Source organism: Aulonocara sp. 'chitande type north' Nkhata Bay, linkage group LG10 (assembly GCF_057382095.1).
Source record: "Aulonocara sp. 'chitande type north' Nkhata Bay isolate Kocher_YH1m ecotype deep benthic linkage group LG10, A_spYH_male_GT1.1, whole genome shotgun sequence".
Lineage (NCBI taxonomy): Eukaryota > Metazoa > Chordata > Actinopteri > Cichliformes > Cichlidae > Aulonocara > Aulonocara sp. 'chitande type north' Nkhata Bay.
The window spans coordinates 18,495,256-18,520,406 of NC_141353.1; the positions used below are offsets into that span (position 1 = coordinate 18,495,256).

Genomic DNA, 25,151 nt, shown 5'->3' on the forward strand with positions numbered 1-25,151 from the left:
TGGTCACTATGGCATGAAAAACCCCTGACCACATTAAGGTGGCAAACCGTCAGAGGGAAAACAGAAAAGCAAAAAAACAAAAATAAAATAAAATAAAATATTGCTCATCAGATTCTAACAACTAAAAAAAGAAAGACATTTACCTCAATTGGATAGCCTTTAACAAATATATTCAAAACCAACAATAACACTTCACACTTTTGCCAATATTAACAAAACTAAAAAGGGTAGGTTCTAAAAAAGAGAGAGAGAGAATTCATAATGTTTTGAAAAATAAAAAGAATAGAAATAGAAGACTAAAATAAAATATCCATCCAGATCTTTACAACCAACAACATAAAATATATCTTAATTGGATGGCCTAATTCAAATAAATTTTCAAAATGAAGTAAGAATAAAATAAGACCTCTCAATATAGCCAGTACTTACAAAACTAAAAAGGGTTGGCATAGTAATAAAAAAAAACAACCTGTTTATCGCGGTTTCATGGAAACTCAAATTGACAGACAGACAATAAACGCACCTCATTGCCTGCCGTAGTCAAACAGGAGAAAGTACGTTCTTCGCAGCTGCACTTCATCTCAGAGGTAGGTTAATAAATTTAACTTAACCACAATACTTTGACATGGGCTCTTTATCAACTTCAGTTCAACTTGAAGGCGGGGGCAAGCTGCGTTTAGCAGGATGTTTAGTTGGGGGTGCTGTGGTAGCCTGCGTACAAAGAGTGCACGGAGGTAAAGAACGAACGACACGTGAAACCTATCATCTCGTTTGTGCCTTTTCAAGCGGATTTTTCAGCTACTGTAGTAAACCTTGTCCATATTCAGTTTGTGGGTAATCTATTATTAATCTATTTTCTTTGTCAACTTCTAAAAGTTGAGAAAGTTGACTTAAGGGGGCAGGACGTTTGTTTAAGAGGGCATTGCCCCCTTTCCCCCACCGTATAGCCGGCCCCGTCTGCCACTAGTCTCCACAGTCTCATTGTTGGCTAACTACCCATAGCTTGACTTTTGGAGCTCTGCATGAACGAGCTCCAACGTACCTCAGTGAACATTTTCATCAATACATCCCCAGCATGTCCCTGAGCTGATATGGCCAGGGCCTGCTGGCTGTGCGTCATACAATACTGAGAGCTAAAGGTGACAGAGCTTTTACAATATTAGTCCCCAGATGACTCTCTCCCTTGAGCTTGAGATCTGTGGATTCTGTGAAAACTATTTATTTATTTTTTTTTAAACCTTGATTTTGGGTAACTCTTTGTCTTTCTGTTTTTAGCATATTTATATATATTTATTTTGAAAAGCATACACTGATGTATACAAATAATGTTTATCATAGCTGTATTTTTACACTCAAGTGACAAACCCCTCAACTGGCCATACTAAACATGACAGTGGAAAGAGAAAGTCAGTAATATTACTAGAGCATAGGTGTCTAACTCTGGTCCGGGCCAAATTTGGCCCGCAGCCTAATTATATTTGGCCCGCGAAGCCATACCAAATTACTATTAGAGCTGGCCTACTGGTATTATACAGCATGCATATGCATATATATATATATATATATATATATTAGTTTAGTATTAAGCTTTGCTTGTTCCATATTCAGTTTTTCAGCAAAACTTGTTTGAGTCTATAAGAAAAGATTCATTCTTATATCTGGGGGAAGATTTATTTATTTATTTTCAATAAATATTAATGTTAGCCCGCGACTTTGTTCCAGTTTTGAATTTTGGCCCACTGTGTATTTGAGTTTGACACCCCTGTACTAGAGGATCAAAAAGAGAGGAAGCAGGAATGTACGTTAGACAGGTGGTTTTAATTGAAATCAAACATCAACAGCTTTCTGAATTTGTTGTGTCTTTTTGTCACAACTAACTTTTTTTTTTTTTAATCACAAAGCTTCAGAAATACACACATGAGTCTCTGTGTGGCTTCGTGTAACGACAAGCCATCCTGCTAGTGCTGCCCGGTTTTCAAACCTCAGTTAACAGGCAGTGTATCGTTTCTGTCTTTCCTCAGTTAGGCACAATACATTCAGCCTGATTGGCCGTAATGAGTATCGGGACCTTGAAAATGACTGGAAATGTATTGAGAATGGTTCTCACTCTTCTGCTCCTTGCTCCTATCAGTCAAGGTAATTCTTTATATTCTGTATATATCCTTTTGTGCGTGCTATGATGAATCAGCAAAGATGGGTATTCGATACCAATATTGACTTCTAACACTATCTGATGTGTCTGACAGGGATCCAGGATGTTGAGTTGTTCCATTATGAAAAGATGGAAGCTGTAGTGGGCCAGAATGTTTCCTTACCCTGCACTTTAAAAAGTGCTACTGATAACAAGATTGTCAGCATTGAATGGAGTAAGGAAACAAATAAAAATACAAAGCTGGGTTTGTACAGCCAGTTTTATGGAATCCATGTATTCTGGCAAAATATTACCATCCAGATTGAGAAGAACGGTACAGATGTCCTGGGTTCCCATCTAATACTTTCTGATGTGAAGAAATTGGATGAAGGCATCTATGTTTGTGACATGGCCACCTTTCCTGATGGATCCAAAAAGGTTAAAACACAGCTAATAATCAAAGGTAAGAGAACCTAGTACACACAAAGCCATATCTAAGTACCTAAACCAGACTTTGTAGACCACCCTGGATTTAATATTTAAATAGAAATGCACAACATCTTTCTATCTAATGCTGTATTGTGGTTTGATCAGAGCACTCAGTCTCTGCCAATCTCAGCAGTTAGTTACTCAGCAAATCCAAGTAAGAATGAAAACAACAAATCTAGTAGCTCTGCTAAAAGACAGTTTTCTTTTGCATATTACTTGTCTCATAACACACGACACAACACACTCTTCTGTTCAGCGGAAGGGATGTTGTTATCACAACACTGGCAGAAGACATATTACAAAATGTGCTTTTCACATCACTCAGTTGGTTGACTTTTTCTTTTTAATTATTATTTTTTTTTATGTTTTTTGTGTGATCAGTAAATCTAATTCTATCAGTCAAGGTAATTCTTTATATTCTGTATATATCCTTTTGTGCGTGCCTGTGTGTTATGATGAATCAGCAAAGATGGGTATTCGATACCAATATTGACTTCTAACTCTATCTGATGTGTCTGACAGGGATCCAGGATGTTGAGTTGTTCCATTATGAAAAGATGGAAGCTGTAGTGGGCCAGAATGTTTCCTTACCCTGCACTTTAAAAAGTGCTACTGATAACAAGATTGTCAGCATTGAATGGAGTAAGGAAACAAATAAAACTACAAAGCTGGGTTTGCACAGCCAATTTTATGGATTCCATCTATTCTGGCAAAATATTACCATCCAGATTGAGAAGAACGGTAGAGATGTACTGGGTTCCCATCTAAAACTTTCTGATGTGAAGAAATCGGATGAAGGCATCTATGTTTGTGACATGGCCACCTTTCCTGATGGATCCAAAAAGGTTAAAACACAGCTAATAATCAAAGGTAAGAGAACCTAGTACACACAAAGCCATATCTAAGTACCTAAACCAGACTTTGTAGACCACCCTGGATTTAATATTTAAATAGAAATACACAACATCTTTCTATCTAATGCTGTATTGTAAATATTTCACATTACTTGTGGTTTCATCAGAGCACTCAGTCTCTGCCAATCTCAGCAGTTATTTACTCAGCAAATCCAAGTAAGAATGAAAACAACAAATCTAGGAGCTCTGCTAAAAGACAGTTTTCTTTTTCATATTGTCTCATAACACACGACACAACACACTCTTCTGTTCAGCGGAAGGGATGTTGTGATCACAACACTGGCAGAAGACATATTACAAAAATGTGCTTTTCACATCACTCAGTTGATTTTTTTTTAATTCTTTTTTTTTTTTACGTTTTTTGTGTGATCAACAAATCTAATTAATCTCATGTTTTCCTCAATAGATGACATTAAAATAACGTGTGATGTGAATGGCACTGTTGAAGTCCAAAATGGAGAAAATGTGACAATTCGCTGCACATCATTTCCAAACGCACAGTACAGATGGACCAAGGTAAAGGAAACTTGGAATTTGAAACTGAATTTAACTCTGACTTCTTTTCAAAATAAAAGGTTTTTATGTGCTACATAATCATGCTTTGCCCCAGAATGATGAAGTGTTGTCAGAGACTGAATCTCTGGAGCTCTGGTGGGTGACTGATGCTAAGGCAGGGATTTATACACTGACTGTCAACACAGGAAGCAAACGTGTGCGCAAAGAGTTTGTGGTCACAGTGCAACCACAAGTTTGAAGACAGGTGAGCGTCTTCAGTTCGTTGCTGCTCTTTGCCTCTTTGTGTCATAATAAATGACATTTAAACTATAAAATCAAAGCCTCAAGTCAAAACGGGTAAAAGTCTTACTATCTGTTCATTTAAATGTCCTATGCCTGCTTACATTGGTTTTTCTGTGAAAGACAAAAAATAGTGATATCTGTCAAAATAGCCAATAGATGTGCATACAATACCTGTACATGCTTTATAGATTCAAGTAACTGTCTAACAAAGCCACAAGTCAATATTTGTGCTCTGTCTCTTCCTAGGATGGATCTACCACCTCCTTTCAATCTCCCTCCAGCTTTAGTCAAGTATACAGCTGCAAGGTAGAGCAAGACTACAACAGAGCCTTTCCCCATCTTTGACACAGATTCAAATATGAAATATGTCAGTTCATTAGCTGAAAAGTGAAGTAATAGTAGAGTAGGGTTTAAACCATGTCTTCTCTACTAATTAGAAACCAGTACAAACCAGAAGTTTTGCAAATGTAGCTCTGTCTAAAGGTGTTTTCAGGATTTTTTTTTTTTTTTTTTTTTTTTTTGAATGAGGTGGCAATTGTTGATTTATTTTTGTGTATATAGCTTTGCAGTTGTAGCTGTTGATGATTTCAATTACTTTTAATTTTAATATATTTCTCAGTACCTTGAGCTATAAACCAACAATTAAATAAAATACAAGTACATAAAACCTGAGTAAATAATCCTGTATATGCTCTGATCCAATTTCCACAATTGTTCTTTTTTTTTTAATTATTATTATAATTTGTATTTCTGATTTACTAAGTTTTACAGACCAATAAACCACAAATGCTACATTTCTGCAACATATAAATTCTTCATATAGAAACATTACGTGGACAAAAGTATTGGGTTACATCACTTAATCTCTAATTCAGGTGTTTTCAGTCCCATTGCCACAGGTCAGTGGTGGAACTGAAAAATTTTATATGTGGGGCAAGATGTCTAGGCAGAGTGGCACATACCTCTTTAGAGTAGTATGTGAAAACCCCCCACATGGAGTCAACAAAATATCCACAAAAACACTTTAAAATTATTTATTGTATAATTATCTCTTCTGAGAAAAACAAAGGCTACAAGAGGCTTTTGGACAAACAAGCAATTAGCTTTGCAACTATTTTAGCCATAGTATTTTAGGTCTGATGTTTGTGCCATTTTTGTAAATACGTGTGAGCAATAAATGATCAAAAACCAGGAATATGATGGATATTGTTTTTAAGAATTTAACCTTCTCTGTATTTTGTTATTTTGTTTTATGGCTAGACAGAAAGCTAAATAGTATCCTGTTTTGTCAATGCTAAGCAGGCTGCAGCTGTACTCTGCAAAGGGGTCAAACAGCAATACAAAGGGAAATTAAAACTATACACTTGTAAAGTTAAATAAAAGTTTTGTCATTGTAATATTTTGAAGCAACATAAAGCTCTGCATTTGCTCAGTATGTGAAAACTCTAAAAGGCTGTGCTAAGAAATGCAGAGGGTTGGTGTGACAGAGGAGGACGTTAGCAGCCAGAATAAGGAGTAGATGATTGGTCTGTGCAGCGCTGACGCTTTTAGTAAATCAGGGCTTTAAATTCTATAACCAAGTAAAGATATTAGTGCAGGCATTGCAAAATATTAATGCAGTAGTACCAGGATTCTCTTTCTCAGGGGATGAACTGATTTAATCTCAAGCAGGCCCAGGATCCTCCTGCAGCAGCCACCGGGCCCAGGCTCTTCCAGCAGCCACCGGGCCCAGGCTCTTCCAGCAGCCACCGGGCCCAGGCTCTTCCAGCAGCCACCGGGCCCAGGCTCTTCCAGCAGCCACCGGGCCCAGGCTCTTCCAGCAGCCACCGGGCCCAGGATCCTCCAGCAGCCACCAGGCCCAGGATCCTCCAGCAGCCACCAGGCCCAGGATCCTCCAGCAGCCACCAGGCCCAGGATCCTACTGCTCCACCAGGCCCAGGATCCTCCAGCAGCCACTGGGCCCAGGATCCTCTAGCAAGGCACCAACAAGTAAATCAACAGTGACAAGACGGTGAACGGAGCGAGCAAGACAACAAGCTCAATGGGGCCTAAGAGAACACCGAACGCCGATGAAATTGAGGACATCAAAAAGTCATTGGACTTTCTAACTGAGGAAACATCGGCTATCAAGCTACAACAGAAATATATCCTAGACTTAGTCGAGGAAATAAGGTCGCTACGTAACCAGAATGCAGAGAAGGAGAAACGGATCGTCTATCTGGAGAGCAGGGTCACGGACCTGGAGCAATATACCAGAATGAACGACGTGATCATCACAGGGCTGTACATAAAACCCCGGTCATATGCTCAGGCTGTGACTGCTGGCAGTAAAGAGGAGCAAGGAGATCTGGATGGGAGCTCTGCGGAGCAACAAGTAGCTGGTTTCTTGCAGTCGAAAGGGATCGACCTGGACTGTAATAACATCGAGGCATGCCACCCCTTGCCCAGGAGAAATGCTAGTGATAAACCAGCTATCATCATAAGATTTGTAAACAGGAAACACAAGAATGCACTGCTGAAGCAGGGGAGGAAACTAAAAGGATCGAACGTCTACATGAATGACCATCTAACCAAATCCAATGCTGACATAGCGAAGAAAGCAAGATACCTAAAGAAACTGGGTAAAATTCAGAACACCTGGACTGCAAACTGTAAAATATTTATAAAGCTCAACGGTACACCGGAGGAAGCCAAGGTGCTGGTCATCAAATGCATCCAGGATCTGGAAAAATATTAACAGGTCACTTGACTACAAAGGCAAGGAGCGGGACAAACAATCTACAGTCATCAAAGCAGGTAATAGAAGACTACAACGGAAGCTAAAGCGTAACGTATTCAAGGATGAAACAATCAATTAATTCATTATCTGGGAATTATACATTGCTACCACAAAGGATTGCTAATCAGGAGATAACTTCACCAGTAAACACGGAATACAAAACACACTTCACAGAGCAGGACATTGATCCAGAACTGAACTTTTTTAACATCAAAAATACCTGCTACTATCATACTGAAGAACAATTCAACAAAACTGTCAAGGTCGACGGCAAAATATCTATAATCCACTTTAATAGTAGAAGTTTATATGCAAATTTTCACAAAATAAGGGAATATTTAAGCAAATTTACACATCCATTCAGTGTGATTGCAGTATCTGAAACATGGATTAATAAACAGAAAGGAGAGGACTTTGTAATAGATGGATTAAATCTTACAAATAGAAAGAATAAGAATGGCGGTGGTGTGGCCTTGTTTGTGGATAAAAATTTAAAATACAAGATGGTAGAAAAAATGACGGTGGCGGTAGATAATATATTAGAGTGTGTAACAATAGAAATTAGTATGGGAAAAGAGAAAAATGTCATTGTAAGCTGTATATATAGAACACCAGGTTCTAATATTGAAATTTTTAAGGAGTGGGTAGATAAAACATTCATTAGGACAAATCAAAAAGTCATGTTCATTTGTGGGGATTTTAACATAGATCTACTAAATCCAAACAAGCAGAGAGCGACAGAGGAATTTATTAATACAATGTATAGCTTGGGACTTTTTCCAGTGATCACTAAGCCCAGCAGGATTACAGCACAGTCGGCAACCCTAATAGACAATATATTTACTAATGAAATAGAAAATAGAACCATAAGTGGTCTCCTAATTAATGACATCAGTGATCATCTACCTGTTTTTATAGTGTATAACAGCAATTACAGGAAGGTTAAACAGCAAAACACAATAAAATACAAACGAGTGAGAACAGAAGAGTCAATAAACGCATTCAAAAGTGATTTACTCAAGCAAGAATGGGAGATGCTGTATAAGGAAAAAAATATTGATAAAGCTTATGAGATTTTTATAGGAAAATTTAAACTGTTATATAATAGTCATTGCCCAGTAAAGAAATATAGTAAAAAACAAAAATATGCAGAGTGCCCATGGATTACAAAAGGATTGCAAAATGCATGTAAGAAGAAAAATACCTTATACAGAGAATTTATAATGAACAGAAGCACAGAAGCTGAAAATAAATACAAGAAATATAAAAATAAATTAACGAGTATTTTAAGGTCATGTAAAAAGGAATACTATGAAAAATTACTGATTATGAATAAAAATAATATTAAAGGGATCTGGAAAACATTAAATACCATCATCAAAAAGGGCTCGGGGCAGGCAGACTATCCTTCGTATTTCGCAAATAATGATAGAAATATTACTAATATGAGAGATGTAGTAAATGAGTTCAATAAATTCTTTGTAAGTGTTGGGCCAGACTTGGCTGAAACAATTCCTGATATAACAGATTCTGTAGAGAAAGAAACTAGACTCATTGACCGCAATCCTCATTCAATGTTCTTAACGGTGGTGGAAGAAATGGAAATCATTGATATTGTTGGGAAATCACAAACAAAAAACTCTACAGACTCTGACGACATTGATATGGAAATCGTTAAGAGAGTGATAGAGGGCATTTCCAAACCCTTAACACACATTTGCAATTTGTCCTTACAAACTGGTACATTCCCAAAACAAATGAAAACAGCTAAAGTAACACCACTGTTTAAAAATGGTGACAGACACCAATTCACAAATTATAGGCCTGTCTCTCTACTTTCTCAATTTTCAAAAATACTGGAAAAAGTCTTTAGTAATAGACTTGACAAATTTATAGATAAACACAAAATAATAACGGATAGTCAGTATGGTTTCAGATCAAATGGATCAACATCATTGGCATTAATGGAACTGATCGAAAATATCACCAACAATATAGATAAAAGACAATGTATAGTTATTGACCTAAAAAAAGCTTTTGACACAATTAATCATGACATATTACTTGATAAACTGGAGTACTACGGCATTAGAGGAGTGGTGTTAGAATGGGTAAAGAGTTATTTGAGAGACAGGCAGCAATTTGTGAAAATTGGGGAATATCAATCAGAGTGTATGGACATTGTTTGTGGAGTTCCGCAGGGGTCAGTATTGGGACCAAAGCTGTTTATCCTCTATATCAATGATATATGCAGAACATCAGATATACTACAGTTTATTCTATTTGCAGATGATACAAATATTTTTTGTGCTGGAGAGAACTTACAGCAGCTTTTGGAAATTGTCACACAAGAAATGATTAAACTGAAAACATGGTTTGATAGAAATAAGCTATCATTAAATTTGGAAAAAACTACATTTATGTTATTCGGAAATTGTAAAAAAGATGCAGGAGCAAAATTATTAGTAAACAATGTTGAAATAGAGCAAGTTTCGGATACAAAATTTCTGGGTGTGATAATAGATAACAAAATCTGCTGGAAACCTCACATAAAGCATATACAAGCCAAACTGTCAAGAAGCATCTCCGTACTAAGTAAAGTTAAATATTTTTTGCCTTCCAAATCACTCCGGGTACTTTATTGTTCACTTATATTGCCATATTTGGAATACTGTGTGGAAATTTGGGGAAACACATATAAAACTGCACTTCAACCAATATGTAAAATTTTAAAAAAAGCAATCAGGATGATTAATAAAGCAGGATTTAGAGACCATACTAACATCATGTTTTTGAAATTAAAAATACTGAAGTTTATGGATCTTATAAAATATAAAACTGCAAAAATTATGTACAAGGCCAGATACAATATGTTACCAGGAAATATACAGAGGATGTTCTATGACAGAGAAGGAGACTATGAATTGAGGGGGAAATTGAATCTAAGGATTCTTAAAGCACGGTCAAAGGTTAAAACCTTTTGTGTCACTATTTATGGGGTAAAACTGTGGAATAGTTTTACTATAGATCTACAGCAATGCTCAGGAATTAGTAAGTTCATGAAAATACTTCGAAAACTGATTTTGGAAGAATATGATACCGATAAAGATGATCACCCATTGTATGTATAAAAATATCAAATTATATCAATCACGGTAGCCAAGTTTATATAGGTTCTCCTCGTGTATCGTGTGGAGTATGTGATGATGGGAATTAGGTGAATTATGTGGGATCAATAAGATGTTGAGCAGGGGTAGGAATTAATAAGTATGTTCATACTTCTTCCTACTCCTTTTCAGACCAAACATTGTTACATTATGTCAGACGATTTTGTTTTATTTCATTATATATTTTTTGTTTATCTGAACACATACGTGTGTGTGTGTGTGTGTGTGTGTGTGTGTGTGTGTGTGTGTGTGTATATATCTACATATATATATTCGTATCTGTAAATGAAAATATATGTAGTGTGTGTATATATTGTTTTTTGTTTTATATGTCTGAAACAAATAAAGATACAATACATAATTTTTTTTATTTTTTTTATTTTGAGCCTCCTATGCATACTGCTATAAAAATGCAAACATATATTTCTTGGCTGAGCTCACGCACAGGCATTTGATGATTCTCACACTCCTCCAGACTATTTTATATTCACACAATAACATAATGTGGCTTGAAGGCATGAGGGCTGGGTTTGCAGGAACATATGTACAGTAGATTCACAGTCTCACTGCATATGCATCCATGTAGATCCTATTAAAGCATTTAATATTATTGCATCCATTGTATACTTCTGCAACCAACCTAAGTACGTATATGCCAGCACTTGTTTTTGTTTGTTTTATTCCCCCAGAGAACAGATAGCAACTACCCAAACAGATGAATATCCAATTCAAATGTGGTTCAAATTTGAAGTTACAGAATAAATCCGTTTCTGTTAACTGGCTAAAACTAATCACTAAGAGTATTTTTGATACAGACTCACTTATCCACCTCTGCTCCTTGGCTGGTCCATGTTTAGAACACCGTGATGTTCTCAATTAAAAGTTATCCTCAGTTACCCTACCGCAATACAAAACGGTACCAGTGTCTGTTGTGTAATTTTTGTTTTCTTTAAGAGCAAGATTCGGGTATTGCTCTTGTTAGTGCTTATAGTTTCGTTAATATTTAACGGTCAGACGAACTTGTGATGCCAGCACGTAAACGGTTAACCCGTTGTATAAAGGGGCAGTACAGACACTCGCAAAGTCTTGTTACTTCACTGACGTCTCCTCAGAGTGGCGAGGCGAGGTCACAAGTTCCCAAACACAGCCCCACAGCAATCACACACTCCCGCCACAGGGAGGGCGGAGAAAGACGCGCAGGAGACCAGGGGAACGCACTCGAGCCAGGTCAGAGTTACTGAAAACTGCTACCGCTGCTGAGCTCTGACAGGTGGGATGACCAACTATCCTTCACACTCCAATGGTATGCAGAGTCTACGGAAAGAGCACCTGTATAAGGTGCTGGTCATCGGAGACCTGGGGGTCGGGAAGACTTCCATCATCAGGCGCTACGTCCACCACACCTACTCCACTAATTACCGGGCTACGATCGGAGTTGACTTCGCCCTGAAAGTGTTAAACTGGGATTCAGAGACGGTGCGGCTCCAGCTGTGGGACATTGCAGGTAGGGCAGTGAAGAAGCTGAGTGTGTGTTACGTGTTGTATCTGTCTGTAGGTGTGACAGCAGGCCAAATAAACTGGCAACTTGCTTTTCCTCCACAAAAGTTTATGGCGGGTGTAAGGGATCTGTATTATACGCCGTTTACACCATTTTTCCTCCTTTTGGTATTTTAAAATATGAAATGTAAAAGAACTAGTGGAGGAAGAAAAAGTTAGAAAATTTGTAGCAGTGCTGCTTAGTTCCCGAAAAAAAGATCCTTTGGGTAGATAACACTTATCTTCTAAGTGACAACGAGGCATGACTCTTCTATATTTATGAAACGTTCACAACATAGAGATGCACTGTCACTGTGGAGAGCTGGTATCTGACACAACCCACGTTCTCTCTCTCTCTCTCTCTCTCTCTGACACACACACACTGCTTAGACAAGACCAGCACACTGTTGTTCAGTCATTCATTTAAGGTATGATGTTGCATCATGTGATTAGAGCCATGTGAGGGAGATTTAAAGGAGTTACAGGAGTGTTTTGTAGCCCTAATAAAAAACAAAACCACCTTACTCAGTCACAACGAGCAAAGTGAGACACACACAGAGGTACATGCCTTATGGGTTTAATTTTTCTTCATTAAATTAAATGATTATGTCAGGGTCAAGTAAATATAGTAAGTCACATCTGATTTAGTTTGTCTACCTGGTTGAATTAATCCAGATGGGCAGATAGGCACTGAGGAGTGAAACATTAATCCTCTTTTCATCATGCGGGGAATACATTTCATATGCTTTGATTGGAAGTCATGCAAAACTTTAAAGCGCACCCTAGGCTTACTGAATGACAGTTTGTCAAGTGACAAATGTGACACGTCTGTCTGTGACTTCTCTTACACAATGGCAATTATTTATATACAGCCTTGCACGAAAGGAGGAAGCTATCAATTTCCCCTTACTTATGATGGTAAATGGCAACACTTTGTCTTTCTCAGAGAGCTTTTATTAAAGCCAGAAGTGGCCTCTCATCCATCCATTAGTATTAACTTTTCTGCTGAGAGGACATTTCCTGCACAGCAAGCAGGATGCACACACCTACGCACTCTGTTCCGGACCAACAAGTCAAATTAGACCGCATCACGCATCTCTGAGGGAATGTGTTGTTAACAGCTAACCTGCTCCTCTAATTTTCATTTCTTGCACAAGCTCAGATGAACCCACGTACATCCACGTGCATACATCTTCCATATAGACTTTTCACATGCGTACAGGGATAAATGCTGTTTTAACCTACTTGCAAATTGCATGTCTAAATTAAGCAAATCAAGCAGTCACATTGGCCATATGTTTATGTGCAACATGATGGTAAGACTACAGGAATGTGCTGTTTCATGGGAATGCAGGCACTGCTGACTGCAGTCAGCTGTATTAGTTGTTTTGCTGCAAACATGCAGGAAGAACAATGAAAATCTGTCATTGGATCTGATGCTGGCAACAACAACGCTGTCTTACGAATGAATGAATCTCCGTGTTTGTCTGTGTTTGTGAATCACAGGTCAGGAGCGTTTTGGGAACATGACACGAGTGTACTACCGTGAAGCCATGGGGGCCTTCATAGTGTTCGACGTGACACGGCCAACAACCTTTGAGGCTGTCGTTAAGTGGAAAGAAGATCTGGATTCTAAATTAATGCTGGCTAATGGAAAGAGCATCGCCACCGTGCTGCTGGCCAACAAGTGTGACCAGGGCAGGGAGCTGACCAACAATGGCATTAAAATGGACCAGTTTTGCAAGGACCACGGCTTTGTCGGTTGGTTTGAGACTTCTGCCAAGGTGCGACCAAAGTACAGTTATAATACGTTTACTACAGTTTGCTAGTCATTTCCGAAGTATGGAATGAAACAGATTCTTAAACAAACACAGAACATACCTCATTTTCCTAACATCATATAACAGACACACCCTTCCTATTGGAAGTCTTTTTAAGCTGTTATAGTTCCCATCTCTCCCACCAACATGTAGCCACAGCTTCCCTGCATCCTTCTCCACCAGCACCATAGCACCCAACTGTAAGCCCTGGGGGATATTGACTCATCTCTCCCTAATTTTACATATAATATATTAGCAGGGAATAATGAGCCAAGAGCCTAGATGCCAAATGCTGACTATATTGTGCTCCTTTAATCAATCAGTCATTTTAAAATAGTCTTATCTGACGGAAACAGAGATTTTTTTTTTTTTTAGCTTTGTTCCTAAGTGTCAGAAGAGAAGCCAAGCTAAGGTAATCAGTTGCTTCCCAGAGCAACCATTAAAGAAACATACAACCCCGAGCAAGAGTGCATCTAGGGATACTTCTCAAAATATAAGCACTGTTTAGGATTGAAAGAATCCCAGCCATCTCTGAATCACACTCTGGTCACTTTAGTCAGAAATGATCATCTCCATAGAGCTAACTGGGCTTTTATATGCTCATGAGATACATTTACAGTGCAGGGTTAGAAGAAATTCCATAAGTTATTGTTAACTGTCTGGTGTTCAAAAACTCCCACATCCTACGGGGAGTTCTGCTTCCAATCAAAACCCCACTGTTTTCAGTTCTGTTCTTGAGTGGGCATTATAAAACCTCAGTTTGATGACATAAACATTTTCTACCTGCTTAATGTGCTGGATAATTTGTGTTTTAGGCACCATATAATTTGCTGTAGTTATGATATACATGCATTTGGTGTTCTGCGATCTTGACCATTTAAATTACTAGGTTTAAATAAAATGTTCACGCTCAGTACTCGGTGTGTTTGTCGACATTTCCAGAAGAACGCCGTAAAATTGTTTTACTTTTATGCTGCTGCATAGAATTCTGCTAATATCGCATGCACTTACACATCTGCTGTTGACACTGACGTGTTGGAGCTGCTTGTGGCATCAAGACTCGACATTCTGAAAGGTCAAAGTTTATAAGGTGCAGATTTGCCCAGAAGTGTCAGAGGTAGACTATACAAACAGATGTACCCACTCCTTATGTGGAGCAGCCAGAAGAACGTTTACTGCATTTATTTAAAGACGTACATACATGATGGTGTTTCTGTGACGGTAAAAGCAGTCCGATCGGTCACATTTTTAAAGGTGGGATCATGTAAATGCTTCTAATGCTCTGTTAGTGTTCTGACACAAGGTTAACAAAACTGGGACGTTGTTTTAATGAGTTCTTCTCTCTCATATAGGACAATCTCAACATCAGTGAAGCTGCAAACTTCCTAGTCAAGCACATCATGGCCACAGAAAACGACATCCTGAAAACTGTGGTACCCGACACAATCTCTCCGCAGCTCAAGTCCAACAGGCAGATGAGCTGCTCTGGCTGCTTGAAATAATGAAAGGACAGATCAGTGTGAGAACTGAAAAAGAATGGATGCACAGCAGGACTAAGAGGCAAAGCCATCTGAATCTTACAAGGAAAGGGGAGCAGTGGTGGTGTGTACTATGAAACGATTGGAACAGTTTAGGCTCTTTGGTCCAAACTAGAGTTGAACATTTTAGTTTGTTGCGCTTTTGAGGAGCAAACCAAAGCTTGCAGACTGAAGTCACTTGAAGTTGCTCATTTATTTAACACTTTTTGTTGTAACGTGCCATGCTGCGAGTGTGAAGTTTCTGCCGGAATAATGAAATAACACTGCTGTCTGTGCTTTTCGTCACGATGTGGTGTGTTGAGCCAGAGAGCATAGACACAAATCTCTGGTCATCTCTGCCTATTTTTTTTTTTTAACCTAATTAAATTTTTACTCTTACAACAACAGCTCGCTTTGGAAAAACACTGGCAACATCTTCACCTCATGAATGGTATGAAAGTTCTCCCGATACGCTTGATGCAACACACCCAAAGGACTCAATGCAAATACACATCTTTAATTTTATTCTGCACTAGCCAAAGAAAACAGTACTGACCTCTTTCAGAGGATCCCATTTATTTATTTATTTTTTTGCTATTTTCTAATGATGTGAAATTTTCACTTTTTAAAAAATAAATAAAAAAATCAAATAGGTTGTTTATATAATTAACTTTGAGTATTTAACATTGGGTAATGTATCAAGATAAACTGCTTCAAATCTGTCACACAACTAACGAACTTTAATTTGTTGGTTATATCTGTAATAACAGTTTGGTTGTGGCAAGAAGCTGCAAAGAAGTGGAGTGAAATATTTTAGGCACACAAACATCCTGGAGCCTGCTTGGTGTAAACAGACTTTTATGGCCATGGAACAGACGTGCTGGAGCAATTCAAGTTTATGTGGTCAAAGATTTCCCAGACATATGTCTTTGTCAATAGTAGGGGAGTGGTTGTCATACTGCTAAACACTGGGTTTTAGGCTTATAACATCTAAATGGTAAATGGACTGCTTTGTTATTGATCTCTCACAGTGCCTTACACTACAAGCTACACTCACATAGCATCTTACTCGCAAGGACAGTTCAGTTCATTTCAGCTGGAGCCGTGGACCAAACCATCAGTTTCCGATTACCAAAACTTCACAGTGTTAGTTTGGCCCACGCTACCTCCTGAGTCACACTTTTATCAGAAGTGATTATTAAGTGTCTGTGTATGTAATTTTTCTTCATCAGAACCTAACCCCTTGTATCCATGGTAACTGGAGTCTTTTTGGAGTATCCTCCAACATCTTTGTGAAGCTATTTCTCTCTCTTTGCAGGCACACATCAACGCTCATACCCATATAGGCAGGTTTCTGTAATCTCTGCATCCTTGTTCCTGTTCTCCTCTTCTTTTTATTGTTTCACTGTGTTTTTTACTCGCTTAGCTATTTGAAGTTTTTCTTTTGTATGTTTTCTGCTTTTTTTTTTTCTTTTTTTTTCCTTTTGCTTGCTTCTATTCTTTGATTTACATTTTATACATTAGGTACATTATGCAGATACTGTATACAGCATCTTCTACATACTGTGGGATTTAGTACTTAACCTGATTGTCCAGTTGCCTTGCATTGAGCCTGCTCCTGTGTACTACTTGCTAGTATTAGCCTCTCAATTCATGCCATTCTTTTTCTTCTTCTTCTGTGAATTAAGACATAAATTTAAGTTAGCTCTCACACTCAAAAAAATGAATGAGGTGGATTGTTCAGTGTATATTAATTATTTATTTTCATTTTACTTAAAATATATGTTTTTGTTAAGTTAACATATGTTTTTCTAATCAAGTCTACGTAATTGTGTCTATTATTCAACGTACATAATACTGTGTTACTTGATCGCATAACATTTAAGTTAAGTCAATTAGGATCGATATACCTTGTATATCCACAAGGTGGCAGTAATGCAAAAACAGTTGTAATGAAACCGCGCAGAACAAGAAGGTTTCACGGCTTGTGCCTGCTCATGCACAAGACTTCAAATTTAACTGAAAAAGGCTGTTTTGGCGCCAAGCTACTGTTTCTTTGAGAGGTAAGACCACTTTTTTCTTTGACTATGTTGTGTAGTATCTATATGTCCAGCATGGTTATATTTTGCGTTTGTCTTACAAGACATGTTATATCGTTTGCGTGCGCTTGTTTTACATTAGTTTTACTGGGTCCTGGACATGCTTATTTTGTGGACTGTGTAAGAAACATTTTTATTGTTTTTTGTTTTATTAAGGGATTAGCTACAGGGGTTCATGGGGTTATTCTTTCAAGGGGTTATTTTTCCATTTGCTTTCTTGGGATTCCTTTTCTGTAATCCGAGAGTCGGAAATATCGAATAGGATAGCAAGGATAGCATAAAGTGACATTTAAAATCCAAAAAGTCAAGGGCGAAAGCCACTGTGACACCATTGTTCTGCTCTATCAGTAATCTGTATTATGTAAAAATGGTCTGTAAATACAGCATGTTTCCTAGCGGAGTTATACATATCAATGTAGTTATAAATTACAGTTTGTGAAAGTACACACTTAATTTTTTTAATAAAATTATTCAAGACATATGAGTGGACAGACAATGGAGGTCGACAGACCTGGTGATAATTGCTTCTATAGAAAGTTAGCACATGGCAGTGTCAATCTCTTGCTTTTCTTCTGAGTAGTATTTTATTTAGTTGTAATTCAAACAATAATTTGCTTCTTGAAATTAAGTAATGAATTTCTTGTTTTACTTTATAAATCTCAGATCCTGCCTTTACCTGCTCCCTCCTATACTGATGTGGTGTATGTGGTATTGCTGAGCTTGTATGTGGTATGTGAACTGTTATAGTTTTAAAAACAAAACTGTTTTATAAGTTAAGTTTTCTTTTGTGACCCATCCCATGCCCCTGTTATTTCTTCTCCACATCTGAACCATGGTAAAGGTTGCAGTTCAAGGGCCTGAGGCATGAAATTCTTTTCAGATCAGCTGTGATCAATATTTTTTGGAACTTGATAAATAACAATAAAAGCTGTAATGGCTCCATTAGCATTTTGTGTAAATGTTTGTGTTAAAATTATAGCTTTAGTGAGGTCTTACTACATTAGTTTTAGTTTGTATATGTGTACATATAGTATGTATATTTACAGTACAGTATGTTGTGTTTGTTGACATATTTTCAGGTGGAAGCAGAATATGTGAGGATTACTACTGCTGCACATGTTCCAAGGCTTTTTACACAACTTGACCAATACACTGACCAGCTCATAAAAGTCTTCAAGAAAAAAGGAGGCGTTGCAGGGAAGAAAATTAGACAAACTTTGGCCCCAGCCACACAGGTGCGTTATTCTGTTGGTAGCAAAATATTATGGCTAATAAGATCATTTTCAAATTTAAACAGCTAGTGTATGGTAGCTGCACAGTGCACTTACATTTATATTAAGCAAGACAAAGTTTGGTACTCAAAATGTTGAAAATTTAAATTACCTAAACATATGTAAAATCTGATCCCTTGATTTAGGTTAAACCAGAAGTGAATGTTTTTATGTTATGTTTTGAATGCAAAAAAGATGATGTATTAGTTTGTCTTTACCTCCATTATGGACATATATAATGTGGTGGAAACCCTGCCCAACAGGTTAACTATTCATGTCCATGTGATGATTAGTTGGTCTTGTGTACATGTCTATCTGTGCAGTGGATATGTTATTCATTTTGCGTATAATGTGAGTTTCTGTCATCCTAAAGTATATCTGTTTTCTCTTCCTGTATCTCTGCCACTCTCTACAGAAGGAAACTATTGAAAAGGGGAGGGAGTGTGTCCTCAGGGCACTACCTTTTTACCTGAATGAAGACCCAAGCATCCTCTTCAAAGAATAATTGGTTGGTAATTTTAGTTTTGTTTTTTATCTGTATTAAACCAAATTTTGAATAACTAATGTTGTTGCATGTTGTTGTTGTTGTTGTAATTTGCATGGAACCTGTTTAAATGTTTTGGGAAATCTTCTTGTATACCCAAACTATTTATATTTATCGTTGAATCTGTAGTCTGAAATAGTGGCGCACTGGGGTGCATGTTCCTAATATTGTGTTTACGTCATTAAAGGGTAGCTTTGGCCCTTTTTCTTTCTTTTTTTAAAACTGGATGCCATTTTTCTATGTTTTTATGTCTAAGCTACAGCTGTTCAGAGGGAGCTGGAACAAATTACCCTTGCTATCTTTACCATCGAAAGAGCTGATGCCAGCACTCCTCCAGCCGATGTGGGTATAACCATCTAGTGTGTCCTGCATGACCTGGAAGACCTGGCCTCTGCATGTGCACTCTTAATGGGTGGGATATATGCACTGAATCTCAGTTAACCTCAAGACTGAAAGCTTTCTTTGAAGTACTTCAGAAGCTCTTCCTTCATCTGTATGTCAGCAGACTCTTGACCAAGGTACAGTTGCTCAAGAATACACTGAATGAATAAGCCAACCTTTAATTTGGATGATGAATGTTCTGTCAGATGGACAGAAGTTTTTCGGAGGCTGAATGGGAATAAAATGGTAATTTGTAAATGACAGATAACGGGAAAATTACATTTAAGAGAAATTTAGAACATTTTGAAAAGTTTGTAAACTACTACAATTTGAGAGATTTTACTGTTGTGGGGGGGCTAGTAAGAGACAATCAAAAGTATTGAGATTTAAAGGATTTAATTGAGAGATGATACTGCACCAGAAATGTTGAAGGGTGGTGTGTATATTAGCGTTCAAGGCATATTGTTATGAGGTGGAAATATGTTCATATTCAGTTTGTGTTACATTGTGTGCATTGTAAAGGTAATTGCAATACATACTAAAAATAAGGGTAAGTTAGGAGGTTGATCTGATATCCTCGTGTTGGTGTTGTTCCCAGATCATCATAGTAAATGTTGTTCCAGGATCAACATTGCAAGTGACCAATCAGAATGTTGTGACGTCATACTTTTGCGACTTCGGGAAAAAACGGCGTAAAACAAAAAACTGTACTTAAGCTGCGTGAAACCGCCTCTGTCCGCCGATCAACTGACCCTAACCCTAACCGTAACCCTTTAATAAACATTAAGCAGAATTGATATTGTCCTTGTAACATTGGAATTTCATAAATGCACAAATGGCTTGGCGCGCAAAAGAATAACGTCACAACAATGTGATTGGTCACTTGCAATGTTGAACCTGGAACAACATTTTCATGATGGTCTGGGAACAACACCAACACGAGGATATCAGATCATCCAAGTTGGGAATGCAGGATGAATGTATATTTTGTGGACTTTTAAAGACGAACAATTGTTTCCATGTTAAAATGTTTACATCTGAAGTTTTTTGCCCAAACACTGGTAAAATAAATGTTGACAGTGGCAAGTGTTAAATGGTTACTGCTGTGCTGTTGCAAAAAAACTGAACGCTGACAAGCTGTTTTATTGTTAGACCATAATGTTGGCATGTTTTGTTAAAGTTTTATTTGGGATGGTGATGTAATTTTCTTTGATTGCTAATATCAGTGGACTATTTATTATTATTATTATTATTATTATTATTATTATTATTATTATTATTGTTGTTGTTGTTGTTGTTGTTACATAAATTTTTTTTTTAATTGTGGCTGTTGAGGTGGACACTTCACTTTGCATTGTTAAAGGAAAGCACTTCATTGGCATTGTGTTACTGGACTGACCCTAAGCAATCATTGCAAATAGCAACTTTGCTATCCATTTTAGACACTAAAAGAAAAAAACACTCACAGACCTTACTAGCATCACATGTGCATAACTCAAGTGTCATCTTATCAATGTGTTATGTGATCTTCAATGCGTTTTTTTTTTTCTTCTATTTCTGGTAGATACAGACATTTAATTTAAAGTCTTGATGTTGCATCTGTCTACATACTGTTAATTACTAACCCTAATGAGCTGTTGTGTTTTATTTTGGACTGGGTTTACACAAATGCTCACTGAATGTGTTGGCAATAAAAGAAATTTTAAAAAATAAGTTGGATGTACTTAATTCATTTGTGTGGAACCTGTTGACAAAATAGATTTATGTAAAACTAATTAATAAAGCACAAGGTGGCTGAAAATATAATATTTGAATTAATCTAACTTAAATTTAACATTTTACTGCCACAAATAAGAAATGTGTTGAAGTAACTAATCTAAACTATCTAACCTGAAAATATATCATCTATGTTCATACAACATAACTTGATTTAGTTAGTCTTAAATATGTCTTGTTAATCTTAAGTAGTTTTTTTAAATTAGATGAACTAAAGATTTTTGCTTTAAACTAACATAATTCAATTTCGTGGAACCTGTTGACAAAATAATTTTAATTAAAGTCAACGTTTCATTTTTTTGAGTGCATATCCTGATCTGGATCAGCCCACTAATCTGGATTAAATTAATTGTTTGGTTTGTTGGCATTTCTGCAAATGTACTATGAGAGGTTGCTTTCATAGCTGACTGAGGTTTATATGGCAGTGTCATGTGGTAGTGTGAGTTTTTATTGGTTATTTACAGCTTGCATAAGGGTGGATTTAAACAAGGGCCTCTCCACAGAAAAATGTCACATTTTTTTAGCTCATCATGAGAGCGTCTAAATATCATGCATCTCTCATATGATATCAGAATGGCAGCGTTACACTTTACAGGCACAGGAAAATGTGCTGTGAGAAGTCATTGTATGGTGTGTTTGAGAAGCAAAGAAAGACTTAACATCCCTTCTTTAGTTGTTATGCTGTGTGCAGATTGTACTTGTGTATTTATTTTAAAGCTGTGAAATCAGTTAATACATATAAACCATGTTATCTGTTTTTCTAACACTTTCATAAAACTTCATAAAACAATGATTTTATTCATCCACTTTAACCTGGAACAAACATTTATTTTCTGATCACTCTGAGGACCACTGTAAGACAGTGAACAGAAAATCAGTGTCTAACTTTTATTAGTTTAATAAAAATTATACTGTGTGTGTGTGTGTGTGTGTGTGTGTGTGTGTGTGTGTGTGTGAGGCTGAATCAGGACTCTAAGATTCTCATAAGGAAGCCACATGATTGTTGATTAATCTCTGCCCGAGGGTTTAGAAGATTAGGTCATCTGCTTGTGGCATGTTAAGGCATCCTTACCAAGAAAGCATCAAAGCATTTTAGAGCTCAGTCATCTGAAAACCATCAAGTTGTATTTTGACAAAACAGGATTTCCAGAAAAGTGACAAAGGACAAAATAAGATAAAGAAAGTCACTGGGCTACCATGTGCTTCCAGCCAGAAGAGGTTCAGTTGTCTTTTGTCTATAAATCTGCGGAGCAGCAATCTAGGGATGGAAATGTATTTTTCCAAAGGATAAACACCCATTTGATCTTTTGTTGTTGTTGTTATTTAAATTTTTATTTGGAATCAGGGGTGTACATGCTATTCACACCACAACAGCTTTCACATTATAATTTTCTTTGATAACACATGTAAACCCAACATCAATGAAGAAAGTAAGTAAATAAGGTAATATTAACATAACTTTGAGGAGGTTAGCAAGTAGAGAGCGGAAGTATCTGCTCTAAATGATAATACATCGTCAATCCAGGATCCCAAGACTTAAACATTACTCCTTTTCCTTTCCTTTCCTTTTCCTGTCTTAAAATAAATGTCAGCTTCTCAATCATGTAAATGTCGTGAACTACAATAATCCAGTTTTTCACCATTTTCTTGTCGGAGTCAATTAAATTTTGTACAGATATTTGTTTTCGAACTCATCCAGTGTATCTGCTCTTAAACGTAAATATAAGATCTCAAAAGAAAAGGGGACTGTTATCTTAAATATTCTTCCTATAGCTATCTTTAGCTGAGACCAGTGTTGCTGGAGTTGTGGGGAAGTCCAAAACACATGAAAATGGTTTGTATTTTTTTCCTCTATGAAACCTCCAGCAACACAATTCTTTATTTAGGAAACTACTTTGTGCAGGTGTCCTGAAAAATCTTATGTTCTCCAATTTATGTTCTGACGGTGATGGTGAAGAGGATTGTCTAACTCTGGAAGGCTGTAACATCTAAATCATAATTTTCATATTTATACCATTCATTTGACCCTTCTTGTGCTGTCTTGTGCTGTCAGGGGGCAGGATAGAAACACAGCATGGCATTTCTGTCACTTAGGATGCTTAAGATCCCAAATCAAACCAGAAAAATATCCGCAAATAGCAAAACAGCCCTCGACTGTAAACAGGTCAGGGTTTGTTTTTTCCTTTAATTTGTCACCAATCTGTAAATGAATCACTGAAAAGCTGTTTGAGGTTATTAGTCACAAAATATGGCATACAAAATAAAACAAATGGCCATTTTTATTTCATTCTCTGTTTATTCTTAAAGTTTAAACTCACTGTGTGATGAGAGATGGGGTAGATTTAACTTTTTTTTTTTTTTTTTTTTTTTTTTTTTTTTTTTTTTTTTTTTTTTTTTTTTTTTTTTGGCCTGTCCCGTTTGGCTCTTTTGCCCTCAGAATTGTTGTCTAAAGGCAAAGAAAGATGCCCAACGGATTTACTTTACCAAACTGACCATCCCAGCCTTGCCGTAATGGTCCATTTGATTCACCTTTTATTGTTTATTTTATTTTCACTTACTGAATACGGGACAGACTTGACTGGGGGAAAGAAGGGGAGAAAGAAAGAGGGAAAGAGAAACAGTTGAGAAGAGGGACGGGGGAGAAGGGCAAAAAACAAAAACCAACAGAACGGGCAGAGAAAAAAAAATGCATATATCAATCACCTGGATCACCTGCTGAGAAAGAAAAAAGAAAGCAAGCAGAAGAGAACAAGAGTAATAGAATAAACAGCATCACAATGATATATGGGAATATGACAGTAAATACTAAATGTTAAACATTATTGTGCAGCACATAAGATCAACAGAACACAGTGTGCTTTGAGGTAGGAGCCAAAAAGGGTGTAGTTTGTGGGTGTGATCACCCGTGTGTACACCTGTGAGCATGGACGCGCTTGTTTTTTGTTTTTTTTTAAAGGTTCCTTCATGTAATAATCTGCTAGAGGGTGTGGGGGGGCCACAGCCCCGTCCTCCAGGGCGTGAAGCAGGTGTGGAGGAGATCAAAACTCCAGACATCCAGAGGCCCCCAGAACACAAGAGACCAAGGAAGACCAACAGAGGGGCAGCTGCGCCACTGTCCCAGAAAGAGCTGAGGAGAGTCCCAGATGAGGGCTCACTCAGCAGCCGCGGAGCAGAAGCCAGGGGGAGTTGCAGTGACGCGCCCGTGAGCTCCGCCGGCAGCCAGCTGCGCCTGAGTGACCGAGCCCCAGGCCGAGAGGCCGGGGGCACCCCACCTCCGAAGTGGCCCGAGCGAGCCCCAGGCTCCAGGCCCCAATAAGCGGCCGCCAAGGAATGAGCCGGTGTGTACCTGGACGCCCATCCCCGGACACAAAGAACCACCAACGCACCGATGTCTGAGGGGGTCCGCCACTGGCAGGGGAAGTGGTGGTAGGGGGAGATAGGCCTCCAAACCTTGGAGGGCCTGAGATGTCCCCAGAGAGGTGGCGCCTGACACCCAACCTGACATATAGACACAGACATACAGGCACACACAGATACAAACATCCATTCCCACCCTCATGCTCTCATATGCACTTACTCCACACTCAACCAACGTGGAGACAGACATAAAGAGACGTTGTACACACGATCACACTCCCCAAGCGTACTCTACAAACCGGGTCTAGGTGCCCCCGCCCCTGGAGGGGGGAACTGCACCCAGACCCAGGTGGTGTTTCCCTTTTCCCTGCGGTGGGGGGAGGCAGACCACCCCGACTCCGCAGCAGCAGGAAGGCTCCACACTCCAGACCGCAGTCGGACGGCCAACTCCTGCTCCTAGCCCCCCTGCTCCAGCAGGTCGCAGAGAACGGGGGTGAGAGAAGACTCCAAGATTTAACTCTTGATTTCTGGAATTTGGAATCATGAGCACATTAAGGCACACTGTGTGGCTC

General features: G+C 38.0%; 3 protein-coding genes across 6 annotated transcripts; all 3 read left to right on the forward strand.

The window, feature by feature from the left end:
* Positions 1 to 482: 482 nt before the first annotated feature.
* LOC147320672 (junctional adhesion molecule-like) lies at positions 483 to 5,739 on the forward strand. Its single transcript, XM_086308805.1, has 7 exons — positions 483 to 587; positions 2,022 to 2,136; positions 2,247 to 2,594; positions 3,143 to 3,490; positions 3,941 to 4,050; positions 4,145 to 4,294; positions 4,579 to 5,739. Exons 2-6 carry the CDS (start codon positions 2,055 to 2,057, stop codon positions 4,286 to 4,288), a joined length of 1,032 nt encoding a protein of 343 aa, XP_086164931.1. The 5' UTR covers positions 483 to 587; positions 2,022 to 2,054; the 3' UTR covers positions 4,289 to 4,294; positions 4,579 to 5,739.
* Positions 5,740 to 6,290: 551 nt separating this feature from the next.
* On the forward strand, positions 6,291 to 7,115 carry LOC147320673 (uncharacterized). The gene has a single exon (XM_086307486.1). It carries the CDS (start codon positions 6,374 to 6,376, stop codon positions 7,067 to 7,069), a length of 696 nt encoding a protein of 231 aa, XP_086163612.1. The 5' UTR covers positions 6,291 to 6,373; the 3' UTR covers positions 7,070 to 7,115.
* A 4,266-nt stretch (positions 7,116 to 11,381) lies between these two features.
* On the forward strand, positions 11,382 to 19,995 carry rab38b (RAB38b, member of RAS oncogene family). 4 transcript variants are annotated; one of them, XM_086308808.1, is made up of 7 exons: positions 11,382 to 11,782; positions 13,321 to 13,598; positions 14,987 to 17,370; positions 17,914 to 17,979; positions 18,330 to 18,485; positions 18,937 to 19,029; positions 19,322 to 19,995. In XM_086308808.1, the coding sequence occupies exons 1-3, from the start codon at positions 11,554 to 11,556 to the stop codon at positions 15,134 to 15,136; spliced, it is 657 nt and encodes a 218-aa protein (XP_086164934.1). In that variant the 5' UTR covers positions 11,382 to 11,553; the 3' UTR covers positions 15,137 to 17,370; positions 17,914 to 17,979; positions 18,330 to 18,485; positions 18,937 to 19,029; positions 19,322 to 19,995. The 4 variants fall into 4 exon arrangements, with proteins under 4 accessions (XP_086164934.1, XP_086164933.1, XP_086164932.1 ...); XM_086308807.1 differs by having other exon boundaries at positions 14,987 to 17,214; XM_086308806.1 differs by having other exon boundaries at positions 14,987 to 17,979.
* The last annotated feature ends 5,156 nt before the right edge of the window (positions 19,996 to 25,151 follow it).

Excerpts from the sequence above, each read along its gene's own strand:
- LOC147320672 (XM_086308805.1), top strand. The coding sequence starts at position 2,055 with ATGAGTATCGGGACCTTGAAAATGACTGGAAATGTATTGAGAATGGTT. Across the intron at positions 3,491-3,940 it reads AACACAGCTAATAATCAAAG|ATGACATTAAAATAACGTGT; the intron begins GTAAGAGAACCT and ends TTTCCTCAATAG. Across the intron at positions 4,051-4,144 it reads CACAGTACAGATGGACCAAG|AATGATGAAGTGTTGTCAGA; the intron begins GTAAAGGAAACT and ends GCTTTGCCCCAG.
- LOC147320673 (XM_086307486.1), top strand. The coding sequence starts at position 6,374 with ATGGGGCCTAAGAGAACACCGAACGCCGATGAAATTGAGGACATCAAA.
- rab38b (XM_086308806.1), top strand. The coding sequence starts at position 11,554 with ATGACCAACTATCCTTCACACTCCAATGGTATGCAGAGTCTACGGAAA. Across the intron at positions 11,783-13,320 it reads CCAGCTGTGGGACATTGCAG|GTCAGGAGCGTTTTGGGAAC; the intron begins GTAGGGCAGTGA and ends TGTGAATCACAG. Across the intron at positions 13,599-14,986 it reads GGTTTGAGACTTCTGCCAAG|GACAATCTCAACATCAGTGA; the intron begins GTGCGACCAAAG and ends TCTCTCATATAG.